Source organism: Mixophyes fleayi, chromosome 11, assembly GCF_038048845.1.
Source record: "Mixophyes fleayi isolate aMixFle1 chromosome 11, aMixFle1.hap1, whole genome shotgun sequence".
Lineage (NCBI taxonomy): Eukaryota > Metazoa > Chordata > Amphibia > Anura > Limnodynastidae > Mixophyes > Mixophyes fleayi.
This window is the reverse complement of record NC_134412.1, coordinates 14,136,914-14,155,384: the sequence shown is the minus strand read 5'-3', so window position 1 is coordinate 14,155,384 and position 18,471 is coordinate 14,136,914. Positions and strand designations below refer to the sequence as shown.

At 37.1% G+C, this 18,471-nt stretch overlaps 1 protein-coding gene across 1 annotated transcript; it reads left to right on the top strand.

Annotated features, from left to right (window-relative positions):
* The first annotated feature begins 388 nt into the window (after window positions 1-388).
* Window positions 389-10,565, top strand: LOC142107982 (phospholipase A2 inhibitor gamma subunit B-like). Its single transcript, XM_075191672.1, has 5 exons — window positions 389-464; window positions 4,291-4,407; window positions 5,114-5,257; window positions 8,852-8,998; window positions 10,416-10,565. Exons 1-5 carry the CDS (start codon window positions 413-415, stop codon window positions 10,541-10,543), a joined length of 588 nt encoding a protein of 195 aa, XP_075047773.1. The 5' UTR covers window positions 389-412; the 3' UTR covers window positions 10,544-10,565.
* The last annotated feature ends 7,906 nt before the right edge of the window (window positions 10,566-18,471 follow it).

The window sequence follows — 18,471 nt, the reverse complement described above, 5'->3', positions numbered from 1 at the left end:
CCCCTGTCATGTTCCACAGATTCCAATTAATTTCTCTGCTTGCTTTTCCCAGCACCTTATTCTAAGAAAAGCCTTAAGATACTCAATGGAAACATATAGCTCTATGAGTGCATGGAGACATCTGCTCATTTTAAAACAAACACATAATTTAAAATATCTGATCTGGCTATGTACTCAATGGCTTACATTTATATTAGGCAAACTCAATGCAATGGTTAGAATACATATCACAGTGTTTATTTGCAAACAAACCAGATAGGGCTTACAACTGGAAATTTTGGAAGAGGGCCAATAGACAAATAAAATGAACTACACATTCCAGATTTCAGTGCATAAATACAATAGTCACAGGTATCCCAAAAATAGGTGAATCCATTTACATATTGGGTGTCTAAGTTCCCTTTACTCTAAGATGGAATTCATCCTCATCTCTCTCAGCATTATCAGTGCTATTACATGGACAGGTAAGATGTTTACTATTATTTTTTAATTTAAGATTTTCTCTTTTCTTCCACTTTAGCCGATTTAATTTTAAGTGTAAGAATCTGTTGACATTATACATATTTTCCCTAATTTGTCCTTAATGGAGTAGTAAAAATAAATTAAATATTCCCAAAAATAATTTTGTTAACTTTTGGTTTACAGATAATTAGTTAAATAGTTTTGGAGAACAATAACGGATTGCCCATTATAGTACTTTTCCACGTCAGGCTTCTATTTGTACATCTATTAAAACACACACCAGAGATTCCCATGTAGTTTGTAATCAATAATTACAGGTGATAATAACTGATAGTACAGGAACATTTATATATGCATTTGTCAAATGTCAATGTTGTAAGCCTAATTTTAATTTTTAATTATATTTACTGTAGTTTTCTTGAAAAATTGTAGCCTGTATACTGTTTCATTATTGCTCAGATACACCTACAAATCAACTAAAAAGAAATAAAAAACAGGTTAGAACATAACTAATTGATAAAAAGAACAGTTATCATTGTGACAAGCTATGAATGTCACTAATTACCAGCAGATCCCCTCCATTCCTGCTGTACATACAGGGAGGCATTGGAATTTTTCACCCAGGGAATAAGACTTTACTCAGCAGCCTATTAAGAACATTTTAAAGGAAAAAAATGTAGGTGGCCCAGTGACCTTGCCCAAGATAACCCACTATGAGACTTGCCCGGGGGGCAGATGTTTCCCTGCCCCCCAGCCAAGCCTGCCCCTGTGTACATGCATATTTATTGGAAATTAGAAGTTTTTTAAGGTGCCCAGGTTAGGATTAACACACAATAATGCAGTTGTTAAGTATATCTGGTATACCATTTAAAAGTATGAAGAGACCCAATACACACATACACACTCGTTTTTAGTACATAGTGAGTACTCATGTTTGGAACATGACTCATAGGCACAACCCTTTCCTAATACCTTATCAACAAGACAATCAAATAGGTATGTTTAGGTGGTGTTTGTAACCAGAGTTATCACTTGAGATCTTTAATTTGACCTAAAGTAAAAAGACTGACTTTTGCAAGGATGGCTTCATGTATCCCTGCTGTCTAAGGACATCCATAAACACACTTACAGATGACTAAGGGTTTAACCTCCTCTTATGTAATGCATAAGTCATTTAGGGGCATTTTTGTTACCACATTACTTTAACGATGGCTAGTCAAGCAAGTTATGCCACTGCATTAAGGGGAATAGTCAGCAACTGTGGATTTATTCCAATATTATTTTTCTTTTTATAGTTGTTATCCAATTCTTTATGTAAAATTTCACAGCTAAATAGTTTCCATCTTTCAGTGCATATAGTTCAGCCATGATATGTGTGACACAATTGTGCTTTCCAGGTACTGTGTATGTCTGGGGAATTTTAATTCCACATCACTGTGCAAAAAGTTGTTTATAATAATAACCTTTGAAATGTAAACACAGATGGCCTTGCAAACATGTAGACATGATCAGTGGTTACTCCACATTATTCACACTTCTCTACAAGAAGTTCCATTGCATTATGCATCGCCGGTGTTAGCAGGATTGGGACTTTGGAACCTTGTTTTCCTTAGATTTCAATCCTCATGAACTGGGTGGATTATTATTATTATTATTATTGTAGATTTGTAAGGCGTCACAGTGCTCCGCAGCACCGTACAATAAGGAAAACAGGACATACATAAAACAGGGACATACAAGGTACAGAAAATAAACACAGACATGAAAACAAAGGGTATGAATGACCCTACTGTTTAGAGAGCTTACATTCTAAGTGGAAGAGGGCAGAGCTGAAACAAGAGGAGTAAATGTGGCTCAGAGTGGAGATTCGGACAGTTGTGAGGGTGCATTAGTGTGAATAGTGTTATTGGAGATAAGGTCACCTCTAAAAAAAGAAATGGGTTTTCAAAGAGCATCTAAAGATTTGAAGGTTGTGGGAAAGTCTGATTGAGCGTTGTTGGGAAATTCACAAGTGGGGAGCAGCACGAGAGAAGTCTTGTAGGCGAGAGTGAGAGGTGGTTACCAGAGACGAGACAAGGCACAGGTCAGAGGTAGATCTAAGAGGGCAGGAAGAAGAGTATTTTGATATGAGATTTGAGATGTATGCACGGGTAGTGTTGTTGAGGGCTTTGTAGGTAAGGGTGAGTAATTTGAACTGGATTCTGAAGTATACAGGAAGCCAGTGTAGGGATTTACAAAGTGATGCAGCTGTTCTGAAGTGATGAGAGAAGAAGATGGTTTTGAAAGATGGGGAACGTAAAGTGCCCTGGAAAAAATTCTAAGAACTCTAGACAGGGTGAACACAAAGTAGGCAGAGTTAGTAAAAGTTTAGCCTTAGCAACAATGGTGGTAAGATGGGACATTGCCTGAGATGGTGATGACAAAAGAAGTATTTCAGTGGAACATATAGTTCAGAGAAGGTTGTTCAAAAGGCTTCCCCTTTTCTTTCAGTACTTGGGATATTTAAGGGCCTTTGCAACTTCAATTTTATTACGACGAACATGTTCAACATACCAGTCACTTTTGAGATAGGTTTCTCACAATATAGACATACTGCTTTCTGATAAACAATATTGATCCATAACTTTTTTTTGGAAAGTGTTTGAACAGACACTACATCAGATCTCCAGTCTTTTATATTTAAAATAATGTTGCTATCAGGTAGAGAATCATTGTGTGTAGAACATGTCTCTGTTTGTATTTCTGTAACATTTCCCTGTAATGGTATCTCATCACTGCTGTAGCTGGTGTCTGAACCATTCTCCTCTGGACAATAATCAGAGCTGCCACCAATGCACTGAGAATATTCATATTTACCATTAAAAATAAAAAAGATATAGATAATTGTCTATATATTACATAGACAATATGGCTGTCATTCCCCACAGTTCATGCCCCACTGTTTCTATTTTCCTTTAGGCAGTAGAAAGCTGTGATGGACTCTCTCTCTCTGCTTCCAGTTATGTGTAATCAGGAGAGCAGCCGTGATCACCTTTCCTCTGGTGCACTGAGGACCCTGGTGGATCTTTGCAGGTTTCAAAAGTGTTTATGAAACTGCAGTTCCACTAATGGCCAATGGTGGAGTACATACACTTTTGCTCCACGCATATACACAGACTTTTTGCCTGACAAACTGACTCATTGGGACATGCCAAATTGTCATGCTGGTTATATTAGAAAGGGTCTTCTGCATTCTCAAGCATAGTCAGATTCGTGGGGGCCGCATTTTGCATCCCGATTATGTCTAAGGTCCCCACAGTGTTGGTGGGTAAGCGTATCATTGCCCCCACAGGTATAGGAAGTACACACACACACACACACAGTGACAGCAGTGTGGATATACTCTTTAAGACTAATATAATTTGAAGGTTGCATACAGCCATGTGATGTTGCATTTATGCATAACTATATATGACAAATGGTGTGGGCATCTGGACTCATCAGATTTATCAGTTAATTAACCTGAAATGACTGTTATTATGGTAAAAGCATTCAAGTTTGTAAGAACCAAGTATATTGCTATTGTTAAAACACTAAATCAAATAACAGAGTGGATGGACCGATGGGCTTTTTTCAGCAGTCAATGTCTAAATTTCTTTGGAAAAAAACAGAATATCTTACTAATATTTTATTTATTCTTGTATTTCCTGTTCAGGTAACTTGCTACATTGTAAGATAAATAGTTTTGTGTGTCCAATATTAATAATGTTAATAAGTTATCAATTTTAAGCACATTTTTCAAATGATAATGTTCTCATTATTTAATATAATTGATATTCTTTCTCCTAGCTGATGCCATTCAATGTTACCAGTGCGTCCAAGTAAACAGTGACACATGTGAAGGAGAGTCAGTTGATTGTCCTAACTCTACTCAATGCATGGTAGCTTCTGAACTCCATCAATACAGTAAGTTTTCAGTCATTTAGTAGAAGAACCACATGGGTGCTTATGAGAATGGACACAAGAAATAATCTATCTCTATAGAAAATAACACTGTGATGAAGGATGCTTCGGAAACTATAATTATTGGAGACTGCTGCTGTGTTGACAGTACTTTTCATTGCATTGTACATACAATTAAGATAATTTGGCTTTCCCAACTAGATCTTCTAAACGTTTTGGGGCATTTTGCTCAACATACAAGTTTGGAACATTTACATCTAAAAGTGTGACCATAATGAGGCAACATAAGGCAGCTGTCTCAAGCTTCAAGGTATGAGGCACCAATAAAGGAGATTAAGATTTAAATGACAATTTTCATGATGCTTAATTTTAATCCATGGTATTTACCTTAGTAGTAGATTTACTACTGCATAAAAAAGACCATATTTGTCTATTTTAAGTGCAATCCAGTCATATTTGTGGTAGTTTGTAAAAGGGATGATATAAGCATTAAACTAAATGCTGCTCACATCAGTATCATGTTTTGCTACAGCCCCGAATGCAACATTGGAAAGTAGTGATGTACTTGTATCACTTGTCACATCCAAGTGCTTTATAATGGAATATATAACTAACTGCCTTGCGTTGTTTCAAATAAAAAATTGTGTATTATAAGGAATAATGTAGCCTCTACTGTGAAATAAAAGTGATATTATCTATCATCCCCAAGGAGACACTTATCACTCAATTAAAAGAGATTGCAATCCAGGCTTCCCATGTGACGGACTATATTCCTCAAATTTCAATGATGTAACTGTAAGAGTTAACATCCATTGCTGCTCAAAGGATAACTGCAACACAGATGACTACAAAAGTATGTACTTATTTCCCTAATCTTCAATAAGTATAATAAAATGGGGTAAATAAATTGAAGATTAAACCTTTCTTAACAGTCGCACTGGGGAGGGGGTGGGCGGTTGCTTTGGGTTCCTCTGAATCAACACAGTTAGTATGTATGAAATATTTACCTTGATGAACTTATGTCTTTTTCAACCTTACTATGTAACTATGCATCTACCAATATCTACAGTAAAATATATACATATGGAAATTACAAATAAATAATGCAAATAAATGGCAACTAATTAATTTAATTATTGCCTCTACTATAGCTGCGATGTTGATGAATTTGGTACTATACATTAGAGGAAAATCTGCAAATAGTCAATCAGAAGCTAGTTAGTGCTGCTGACAGTGATCATCATTGTATATATTTGCACCAACACCTGCAAAAGATGAAATATGTAACTGAGCATGCGTCCATGTCAATTTGAATTGATATTAATTGCATACAGTCAAAACCATAAATATTGGGACATCAACACAATTCTCATATTTTGGGCTCTATACACCACCACAATGGATTTGAAATGAAACTAACAAGATGTGCTTTAACTGCAAACTTTCAGCTTTAATTTGAGGGTATTTACATCCAAATCAGGTGAACGGTGTAGGAATTACAATGGTTTCTATATGTGCCTCCCACTTTTTAAGGGACCAAAAGTAATGGAACAATCGACTCAAAAGCTAGTTCATGGACATGTGTGGGCTATTCCCTCGTTATTTCATCATCAATTAAGCAGGTAAACAGTCTGAAGTTGATTCTAGGTGTGACATTTGCATTTGGAATCTGTTGCTGTTGACTCTCAATATGAGATCCAAAGAGCTGTCACTATCAGTGAAGCAAGCCATCATTAGGCTGAGAAATCAAAACAAACCCATCAGAGAGATAGCAAAAACATTAGGTGTGGCCAAATCAACTGTTTGGAACATTCTTAAAAAAGAAAGAACGCACCGGAGAGCTCAGCAACACCAAAAGACCCGGAAGACCACGGAAAACAACTGTGGTGGATGACAGAAGAATTTTTTCCCTGGTGAAGAAAAACCCCTACACAACAGTTGTGCAAATCAAGAACACTCTCCAGGAGGTAGGTGTATATGTGTCAAAGTCAACAATCAAGAGAAGACTTCACAAGAGTGCATATAGAGGGTGCACCACAAGATGTAAACCATTTGTGAGCCAAAAAAACAGGAAGACCAGATTAGAGTTAGGCAAAAAACATCTAAAAAAGCCATTACAGTTCTGGAACAACATCCTATGGACAGATGAGACAAAGATCAACTTGTACCAGAGTGATGGGAAGAGAAGAGTATGGAGAAGGAAAGGAACTGCTCATGATCCAAAACATACCACCTCATCAGTGAAGCATGGTGGTGGTAGTATCATGGCGTGGGCATGTATGGCTGCCAATGGAACTGGTTCCCTTGTATTTATTGATGATGTGACTGCTGACAAAAGCAGCAGGATGAATCCTGAAATGTTTCAGGCAATATTATCTGCTCATATTCAGTCAAATGCTTCAGAACTCATTGGACGGCACTTCACAGTGCAGATGGACAATGACCCGAAGCATACTGCAAAAGCAACCAAAGAGTTTTTTAAGGTTAACAAGTGCAATGTTATGCAATGGCCAAGTCAATCACTTGACCTGAATCCGATTGAGCATGCATTTCACTTGATGAAGGCAAAACTAAAGGGAAAATGCCCCAAGAACAAGCAGGAACTGGAGACATTTGCAGTAGAGGCCTGGCAGAGCATAACCAGGGATGAAACCCAGCGTCTGGTGATGTCTATGCCTTCCAGACTTCAGGCTGTAATTGACTGCAAAGGATTTGCAATAAAGTATTAAAAAGTGAAAGTTTGATGTAGGATTGTTTAGTTTGTCCCATTACTTTTGGTCCCTTAAAAAGTGGGAGGCACATATAGAAAATGTTGTAATTCCTACACCGTTCACCTGATTTGGATGTAAATACCCTCAAATTAAAGCTGAAAGTCTGCAGTTAAAGCACATCTTGTTAGTTTAATTTCAAATCCATGGTGGTGGTGTATAGAGCCCAAAATATGAGAATTGTGTCTATGTCCCAATATTTATGGTCTTGACTGTACGTCAGGGTTTCCCAAACCCAGTCCTCAGGGCTCCCCAACAGTGCAGGTTTTCAGGATCACATGTGACATAATTAGGACCACCTGGGGATCTATTACAATGTGTCAGTCAGTAATGAATACACCTGTGCTTAAGCAAGGATATATGGAAAACCTGCACTGTTAGGGAGCCCTGAGGACTGGGTTTGGGAAACCCTGCTGTACGTCCATTCATCCTATTCATTCCAGTTATCTAAACATACAAAACAGACGGAAAGGTACAAGTCTTTTACTTTACAAAAATAATCAAACATACAGTACATAAATGTATACATACAATACAGATAATACATTACAGATTCAACAGCCACGATATTCATACTTCAGGAGTGGGGAGAGAGAGAGAGGAGCTAGCCTTTGTAAAACATGTGTGAAAAGGTTACTTAAAGATTTAGAAAGTTAATAGAAATAGATAGAATCTCTACATATACATACAAGCAAAGTATATTAATTGATAAAATAGATGCAAGCAAAGTATAAAAAGAAGATAAAAGTTAACAGTAAAGATGGATAGATGCAGGCTGATACAGACAGATATAAGAAGTTGAAAATGCAGGCAGAGTATATAAGATGCAGGCAGATATAGACAGATAGGGTATAAGCTTACTGTGGAGTGTGTATCCTGTAGGCTCCAAGTGGAAGAGATGTCCTAACTTCCAGGTATGTATGTGTTGTAATCAAAAGAAACAGTTTTGTCTGCTTCAGCCATTTATAAACCTTTATCCAGAATGCATTGCTTCAGGTGGGGGTTGTGAGCTTTACCAGACCCACACAACTGGACACTGCCTGCAATGATGACTCACTGCCCTGTGTTTCTAAGCTGTGTTTTCCATTCTGTGAGCACATGTGAGAGACGAATTCTTTTTCTGATATGTTCTCTGCTAAATGCCACATGTGAGAGACAATTTCTTTGTTTGAAATTCTCTGGCTTTCAGTCAGTTCATATATTAATCTGCACTTAAGTTCAATGCATGTAAACATCAGTGGAATGCTAGTGGCCATTATACGTGGTTCAAGCTCTGCCCACTTCGACTGCGTCATCAGCTGCGATATAGGAGCTCCTTCACAGATTCGGAGATGGAAATCCCTAAACTAAGCAAGTTCTTATAAATAATAAAAAATATAAATTAGATCTTGTTTTCGAAGTACAGAATTATATTTCAAGTAGTTTATTAATGTATTTCATACTACTTTCCCCTTTTCTGTGAGTTGAAATGTCATTCGTAAATGTCCATCTGTAGTTAAAAATTACTTCCTATGCTGTTATGTTATCTTTCAGGCACCATTCAGTCTATTAGTGGGGGTAAAATCAAGTTAAGTAAATGTAATAACAATAGCTGTAATTTCTATTAATAATTAATGATTCACTTAATCAACAGTGCTTGTTATAATAACTTTTCATATTAATTTATGTAACGTTTCTAGTGCCCCCTGAGAACATAGAACGTAAAGGAAAAATATGCCCTATCTGCATTGGAGATGGGTTCACAGAATGTATAAGCAATGATACAGAGCAATGTTTTCATCCAGGTGACCTATGTGCTGATTATATTGGAAAAATCAAAGATCCAGGTAATGTATTTCAATATATAAATTTAAAAAGCCTGTTGGTTTATGACACTTTATTGTGGAGAGTTACCAGTTGCAATGTTACATACCTACAAACATTGGCAATTACACTATTGGGACACTTTAGGCCACACCCACAATATACTTAAGATTCACTACAATCTACCCAGCCAAACTGATTTAGTTGAACCACATGTCAATGTATATATATATATATATATATATATATATATATATATATGAATATATATATATATATTACTATACGTCTCTATGGTACACAGGGTGAGAGACACGATCCCCTCACAGGGAGTGCCATTTACGAACACTCTTATCCAATATCTCTGCCAAGATGCATTTGATACTGGAATGAGGTGGACCAATTGGGAATAGTTAACCTATGAGTAAAGCAGGGAACAATGGCAAGTCTATGGCTCAGCAGAACAGGGAGCAGTCTAGGATGCTAGGAGTTTAGATGGTACAGTGACAAATGTCTACAAACTCTCCTGGCCAAATACTTTAACATTTTTGTTCTTAATGCTGTTTGTGCTGTGCTGATCTTCCACTTTCATGTCTGGTAGAATTGCTTGTCTTTAATGGTCGCATCTGAATAAACTCAATGGGCCTGAGGCATTAAGGAGAGCAAAGCATAAAAAAGGAGTAACTTTGCACCTGGGCAAAACCATGATGCATTGTAGGAGGAGGAGGTAAATTTAAAATGTGGGGACAGATACATAGTTGGGATAGGGCATGTTTTAGATCTACTTTAAATTTCAGTGTAAAAATAAAGCTATTAAATATTTGTGTGCTACATGAAAAAAGCAGCCAATATTTAACTTATGTGCCAAATAATAAACTAATTTGCACCCCTTGCATTGTAACATGGTCTGTTCCAGAGAATATTTACTCCTTATTATGCCTTACTTTCCTTAATGACTCAGGCCCAATATTTCCATTGTAAGGAGGATTAAGCCAATTAATGGTCACAGTGATGAACGTAGCTGTAGCATGGAGTATGGATGTAATTAGAATGCCTCCATTGGGTGGATTTTACATTGTCACAATTGGAGCCACATATCTTGCCTACATTATAATTGAATGGTATATTAATTCTAACAAGTTTAGTTTAAGACAGCTTTATTGCTTAAAGTCAGTATTAGATACTTTGGTAAATATCCTTATTTTATTTCTACATTTAGTGGTAATTGGTTAATCTGATCCAATTTGGTCTAACACGGATTGTATCTTTAATCCATAATCTTTTAATAAAAATGTAATCTCACCGAACCCAATGGGAACATTTACCTTTATGCATACTCTAAGCATGATGAAAACATTTTGTACAACACTGTACATTGTTATACACTGCAATCGCTTCAATATTATATTTTATGTGATACTAAATATTCTTTATTTGTAGGTAATAACGTTAGAATCTTCGCTTACAAAGGCTGCATTTCCCCTCTGTTCTGCAAATATAAATTTTGTCCATTTATTACTTTAGAAGAAATCGAAAATAAACGTTTTGATTGCATTCCACCAAATTAAAACATAAAGTTTCAATGATTGTAACCACACTAAATAATAAATAAATATTGCAAATAATAACAGCTGTATTTTCTGTTTTCAAGGGTAAATATCAGTATTTTGCCAAAAATGTGTCTTATTTGATAAACACACAGCCATAGGAGCTATTTCTCTAACCTTCTGACGGATGTACTTGTACCTGCCAATGTCTGCATCAACCCAGTTGAATAGATGCTGCCCATCTGCAGGATGCATCAGTCATTTTTGACTGTGAACAAGATTTCATCTGGTGTCATGTCGGTCAAGAGCTTCCAAAAGCCACCACTGATGTCAGGTGGAACAGGATGAGCAAAGGCGCAAAAAGAGTGGACTCATTTTTTGTCAGGTTTGCGTTTGTTGCCCCTTCGGTTTAGCTTATATCTCTTCAAGTGTCGCCACAGGTACCTTCTGGCAAACAAGCCTTGGCAGGCTACACAGTCCATGTGCCCTTCGGCTGCCATCTATTTGTCTAGAAGTTTGCACTTTATCAGAGCGCCTTGTCCTTATCATTTCAGCGTTGTAGGCAAAGATGCCTCTATTCTGAATTTGTGCCAATTGCATGCACCATTCTTTTGAGTGTTTGTGGAATTTCATGGCCAAGTCTACTTCAGTCTCATTCCGGTGAACGTGCTCCATATGCTGGACTATTTTTGAGAGGGGCTTCTCATAGTTTAGGCAGTAGTGCCTTTTGGTACATGCCCTGAAGCCATAAAGGTTTCTGGACAGCGCTTAGACGGATACCAAACCATCCTTCTGGCATTGAAAAAAATGCTGTCATTGGGGTCAAGAATGCTCATGCATAGAATCCGGGTACCTATACCTTGATACACCGCTGTGTAACGACACATCAATGCTGGTGCCTGAACCACTTTTCTCCAAAGTGTCAGAGGCATACTCATCTCCACTGCTCTTCGGGCTGTAGTCGGAGACAATACCAGACTGTATCAGGCTCCACTGTCGCCACTTTACTTTCAGCGAGTGATGGATGCAACCGTGTCCTATCTCCATTTAGTGTAAAAGGGCATGAAAGCTGAAACCTCCTCCTCTTCCTGCTCGTAGTCGCACCAGCATCTGTTCCACTGACCTCTGGTGGTAGAATGCACACACTCTCCCCTCCTCATCAGACCATACACGCTTTTGGTCCGACAAAAGTGACTTGAGGGGTTGTGCCAGATGTTTTTGCCCAGTACAATAGCAAAGTTCCCTGCATTGACAAGCGTTGGTGCGCTTTGTGGGGGTCTCTTTTTGTACTACTATGACCAAGGTTCCCACACGGTTGGTGTGCAAACAGGTCATTGTCCCCAGTAGTATAGGAATGCAGGCACACAGACACACACACATAATCGACCTTGTTTTTCGATTTTAGAAAATCAATAACCCATCACTGATCCTGCATTGGATCAAAGTTCTGTAATTGTGATGCAGTTTCCATTAAATTTCCATTAATAAATTAAGCTATTTAGAGATTAATCCAATCACTACGTCCTAGGGTAAAGCTTGAAACTCTCCCTATATCTACTAAAGTAGAGGAAGTAGAGGAACAGATTTCAACAGAGCTGATGATGTCATGCAAAGGATACCAGTGAGGGCTGAAAACAAAAACCAGCACCAGGCGGAACTGTGAATAATTATTACTGTTTCAAAGCTTCTCAATTGGTCATTGATGCCTTTAAAATGATCAACAAAATCTGGGATTAGCTAAAATAGGTGAGGCTGGCTCTTTACTTAATATACAATTAAAGACAATGATCAAAATCATAAAAAAAACACTCCTTTACATTTTTTACAAAGCAGCATCCATCTTTAGGTGAACCTGTTGTATATCCGGTTAAGTAGAATCTGTGAACAAATGAACACAAAGTGTTACCATAGTATGTGGCTGATGCTTGTGCCCATCTTATTTTATTGGCATATCTCCAATACACATTACACAAGCCTGAGTGCAAGACAAAAAAATAAGATACCTAGGCTTTATTAAGATACTTTATTATCCTAAAGTTAATACCAGTCTCTAACATCAATTATTATTATTGTTTAATTGTAAGGTGACACTAAGTGTCCGCAGTACTGTACAAAAAGCATGGGAGTAAACAAAACAAAAACATACACAGGACATGGCCTACTGGGCATAACAGTAAATTATCAACCCAGTAGAGCATAGGACAAAGCAGGACATGGCATACTGAGCAATACAAATAGAGTGCAGGAGATTAACAGTTCAATAAGTCAGCCAGTCCACAGGACAGTCCCACAATTCTTAGTACCACATAAGAAAAAAAAAAGAAGAAACAAGAGACAACGCACATAAAGATGTGTATGTAGTTGCAATAAAATATATTCAATAATCACTTATTATATTAAACTTCCAATAAACTGTCATAATCTCAGATATTAAATCAGGAAGAATTCATACTTAAAAAGACCACTCAAACAACATGAAATAACAAAAAAAAATATTAAACAATACTGCATTCACAAAATTCAGAAAACTACTGAATATCGCTGAAACATTATAGTAAACACTGAATAACAAGTAGGTATATATACTGTGACTCAGGCCTTTAAGAGAGGATTTAGCTATTCAGCTGACAGTCTTCAGGGTTACAGGGTTAACTGCTTACAGGGTTAAGTCCTTGCACAGTAAAATGCCTACGCTGAACACACGCAGGTGGTCTAATGAGGTAATTAGATCAATGGGTATTTGTGTATACAAACCTATTTTGTGCATATATGCAGTGTGACCGATGTCAGACAGTGGCCGGTGTCTAGGGAGTTGGTGTCTGTTGCTTTAGCATTAGGGTCAAATATTTATATTATGAATATTATATAATGAATTACTTAGCTATCCTGACAATAAAAGTCAAATAAAAAACAAGAAGCTGTTCGTGTGTACTTCGCCAGCAGTGTGCCTGTGTCAGAATACAAATAAAGTTCCCATTACTAGAGATGCTGGTGTGTCTCAATTATCTCTTATCAAATAAGAATAAGTGCTGTTACACATTGCAGTTTAGCAGAGAGTGGTCAGCAATATAAGCAGATATAAGCGGTCCTGTTCTGAAAAATAGGAATATTGAGGTTTATATTAAATAAATGCTGCAGATGCAGCTCAGCAATCACTAGTGTTTTAATTATGGGCAGATTGTCCCTTTAGTGAAAATCATAACCGACTTACTTGCTGACAGAAGAGTACACATTCAAACAATAGGCGTAATAGCGAATACTTGCGGGATAATTCAGGTACTTCTATTGAGTGTTCACCATATTTAGAGCAATTGCTGATTTTCCTAATGTAAACCAGTTCTCTGGGTATTTAAACCTACTCCATATGTGTGTCAGCCAATCACTTTCCTAACTAAATAAGATTATCACCTGTGGTAAGAGTAACATTCTGCCTGCAGAAAGAACTAAAATATCACTGGACAACTTTTCTAATTTGGAGAACTATCAAACTTTTAAGTAACTGACCAAAATCATTTGAAATTATAGTATTTCATTCACCACACAATGTATTGCTAATCGCTACGTTCCATTGTGTTCTTAAGGAACTAATTATGAATTTCAATAATCAGGTGAATATATCATAAAAACAACCATTTTTTATTTTGTTGTAATAAGTAACTAAACTAAAATAAATAAACAATGATAATGAGTAATTCCCTAATTTAGCTCACATGTAAGGGATGACTACATTAAATCTATGAAATTAGTACATATTATATTACTCCCACCAGGATCCAAAAAATTATTATTTCACATTATTTCAAATTTTAAATTAAATTAACCCAAAAGCTAAACCATATAAAAATATAATCATCTACTCCTACTACTATATATATGTGGGAAGTGCCATAAGAGAAATTAATAATGTGTCCTCCTAATTCTACAACCAGAAAAAGTGTAGATCACACAAATATAAATCCTGGCATAAGATGTTGGGAATATAAATATAAACTGTATTCAAATTCTTGGTGGAGAACACGGGGTCTGTCTCCACTGTGGTCTCCAGCAATAAAACATGTGCACAAAAAATAAAATAAGATTTTATTTTTTGTGGAGACAGACCCCATGTTCCCCACCAGGAATTTGTTTGATGTGCAGATTTTAAAGAAACCATCTTGTAAGCATACACCCTACGGGGACCCCCTCACGTGGTTATCCACTAATTGGCCACCCAGAAAACATTTGGAAGAGGGATCACCTTTGAGGACATCTTAAATATCCCCATATAAATGTTGGGACTTTACTGCTCCATCATAACATGATGCAATTCATTGGGCCCAATTGCCGTTTGTGTGACCATATGTCAACCTTATTAAGTGTTGCCACAAACAGTTACCTAACAAGCATGTTAAAAATACTTGAAATTGCCCCAAAGTGACTTTCTTGGTCAGACCCACATGCCCACCACTACCAAACAACTGAAGCCAAGGAGGTGCTCGAATAAACACTGTAGATACCAGAGCACACGGAGGCTGGACCAGTTACCTTCCATATAAAAATAGTGTGACCAAACCAATTATTATTACTAATTTATTCATAAGGTGCCACAAAGTTTCTGCAGTGCAGTGCAAATTAAACAACGAATACACGATGCATAATTCTACAATAAACAAATAGCCATGAATTAACAGAGTACATGACAAATTATGCAAAAGAAAAAAGGGATACAGAAGAACAGAGAAGCAAAATAATAAATATATGAATATAAATTAGGCTTGGTACACACTACAAGAAAATTCTAATTCTATCATATTTAAAGTGATTTTACCAACGTCAAGGGAAAAAAAGTCCAGATGAGCATGGCGATTTATTTGTACGCACTATACATGATTTACCTTCAAATCTGTGCTCTTTATCTGGTTCAAGAGCAGTTTAGTCATTTAGAGAATGTTATGAAACTGTTCATTGTCTGCTCCCTGAGACTTCACAGACACATCATTCCCCCTCTGCAAAACCTAATTACTGCCCAGCTCTTCTCTAATGTCTACTGTCAGCAGCTGTTAACAACCCAAAACAGACAGAAATCAGTTCTGTCACTTGCCCTGTCACTGTTCTCTTCTCCTGTTCTCGCTTCCATTAGCACTGTGTTGTTATGGGTACATGTCAAGGTATGCTGCCCCCTTTGTCAGCTTTGGTTAGGAATGTATGAAATATAGATGCAGCGAGACACAAGGCGACCCATCATCAGTTGCCAGTCCACCTTCAGCTGCTGACAGTCTGCTTTATTACAACGTTGTTTGACATTTGTGGATCAGCTCCAGGGAGCAATCTTTTCAGCTCAAAACTTAGTAAGGCTGCAGTGTCCCAATAGAAAGACCTACAGGATAAATGCAGTGAGAAGCGGGATATCTGCATGTACTCAGGGTACAGGAGGAGGAGAGGCACTAACCTGCCCAACAGGGAATAAGCCATACATAAAACTTTGCAAAGTTGTAGTTAAGAAGGCACAACATACCAATAGTCAGGGATGCATGTTCATAGATTTCCTGGTCTGGACATGCTAATAATTATTTGGGTTCACACAAGGCTTTCAGTAATTTAGCTAACAAGGATATATATTTGCTTGAATGAGTGATTTTGTAATGTGTGCCTGTAGTGTATGGGCGGTTTATGTGCTGGAGAAAAGAGAGCTCTTATATGGCACTGAGGGCAGAAGGGAGCCTTTCAGAGATGCGCAGGGGAAATTATGGGTCCTGGCTTGAGATGGTGAACACCTGACCTCTGAAGAGTGTGTACTTCGAGGACATATTGCTGAAAGTGTTGGAGGATGATGGGTCAAGAGTAGTTTGCTGTTAATGGAAACCAGATCAGTGTGGACCTACAGATCCTGATTATCCAGACAGCCAAACAGCACCCTATCAGATTACGTTTTACATGGTCTTCCTGCAGCTACCTAACCCTTTCATTCCATCCTATCCTCATCATACCGACGTGGCTTCTTCTGTGCTCAATCTGTCGCCTGTCAATTCTGCTTTCCCTTTCAGCTGCTGTGATCTTTCCCTATATGTCTTATATACAACTATGCAATTATGTACTATGACTATTCAACTATGTACTATGACATCCATACTTTGTCAGGATGATGTTTTAAATAGAGCCCAAACTCAGGAAGCAGTCATTTATCACACTACTCTGTAATCATTTGAAGCGCAAAAACACGATACCTCATTGCAGGTCTTACAGGGAATTATATTATACGTTAGGCTTTATTATTTAGGTTCACATGACAATCTACACACAGTAAAACATTACATAACATACACACACGTACACAAATATTTCACAGCAATCCACCTAAATAATTATTATTATTATCGTAGATTTGTAAGGCGCCACAGTACTCCACAGCATCGTACAGTAGGGAAAACAGTACATACATAAAACATGGACATACAGGGTAGATAAAATAAACATAAAAATTGGGGAGCAGCAAGTCAGAAGTACAAAAATTTCCAATGGTTTTTGTGAGATTCATTTGTTTTATAAACACAGTATGGATTAACAATGTAATATATATTAGTCCAGGTTGAATCAGATTTACCAGCTACCGTGGTTTCTAGATATAAAATGTAAGTCTTTACCAAAGCTTGTACTACTGAGCCTAAACATAAAGCTCTCTTGAGCTTGTCTTATACCTAATTAGGTTAATAGGCAACAAAAGTCTATGCAACACACATGGCTTATATTATCTCCATCAATGTTGTTGCAATGTTTAATGCACCCAATATTGGCATTCTAAATGTACCCAGACTGTATTCTAAAGATATTGTCATCAGTGTGGCCATTAATTAGCTTCTCCACCCTAAAAGGGAAAGACAGAATTGTAATCGGACCACAACCACTAAAGAAATGCAAAAGAATAGAGAGATATAAAGGTGGACGATCAGCACAGCAACAACTCCCTAAGGGTAAAAACTATACAAGTATAAGAATGTTTATTCGGTTGGGAGAATTTGTCGACATTTATCAATGTGCAATCTGGACTCTTGGTCCCCTAGACTTAGATTTAGCAGCCTGTCCTGCTGGGTCCTAGACTTGACCATGTTTCCTGTTTCAAACATAGGTTAACTAGTCTCAATTGCTTCATCAGTCTCTGTCCTCATTTCACTATTAAATGTATTCCCAAAGAGATATAAAGTGATATATGGTTTTCATCTGAGGAGATCATGTCCCTCAATCTGCTTATTATCAAAACATACAGTATTAGAGAGATTATATGAAAATGGTCTAAAATGTGGTTTAAAAATCCAAAGTCGCCACCAGTCCGGAGTCATAGTAATTTAGATTTTACCTGCTATGGGATGTTCCACTTCTCTTTTCCTTACTAGCGCTTAATATAACAAAGTAGTGACATAGATAAAGAGGTGGACATTTTTTACCAATTATAATGGCGATTATCCATTTGATTATTTGTTCCTTTCTGTATGCTTATGTTCCTAGGTTGGTTTCTATATGTAGATTTTAAATAATACCATGCCTCCACCAGGCCTATTACAATTCTCATTGTCCTAAAAAAAAAATGGAAGCTGTCTTGTCATTTTGGCATGTGGTAGAGCCAAGTCAGGTTGGTTCTAAGCATATCCTGGGTGTAACCTGAAGTGTCACAATTTTGTTACTGGCAATGATTGTAGGCATGTAATAATACATCTGGTATTTCTAGTAAAGTGTCATAAGCCAAAAGACTTCTCTTTCAATACATTACCTAGATCCATGATTTTTCCAATATAATCAACACATTGGTCATCTGGATGAATACATCGCTCAGTATCATATGCTTATACATTCTTACGAACTATCACTGAAGCAGACAGGGCATATTTTTCCTTTACGTTCTATGTTCTCAGGAGGCATTAGAAATGTTGAATGATTTCCATTTTATTTAAACAATCACTGTTGATCTAATTTATTAA

What these genes read in the sequence shown, in the direction of transcription:
- LOC142107982 (XM_075191672.1), top strand. Translation starts at nt 413, where the DNA reads ATGGAATTCATCCTCATCTCTCTCAGCATTATCAGTGCTATTACATGG. An exon ending in TTCTGAACTCCATCAATACA is followed by an intron (nt 4,408 to 5,113) that starts GTAAGTTTTCAG and finishes ATCATCCCCAAG; the next exon opens with GAGACACTTATCACTCAATT. An exon ending in TGGAAAAATCAAAGATCCAG is followed by an intron (nt 8,999 to 10,415) that starts GTAATGTATTTC and finishes CTTTATTTGTAG; the next exon opens with GTAATAACGTTAGAATCTTC.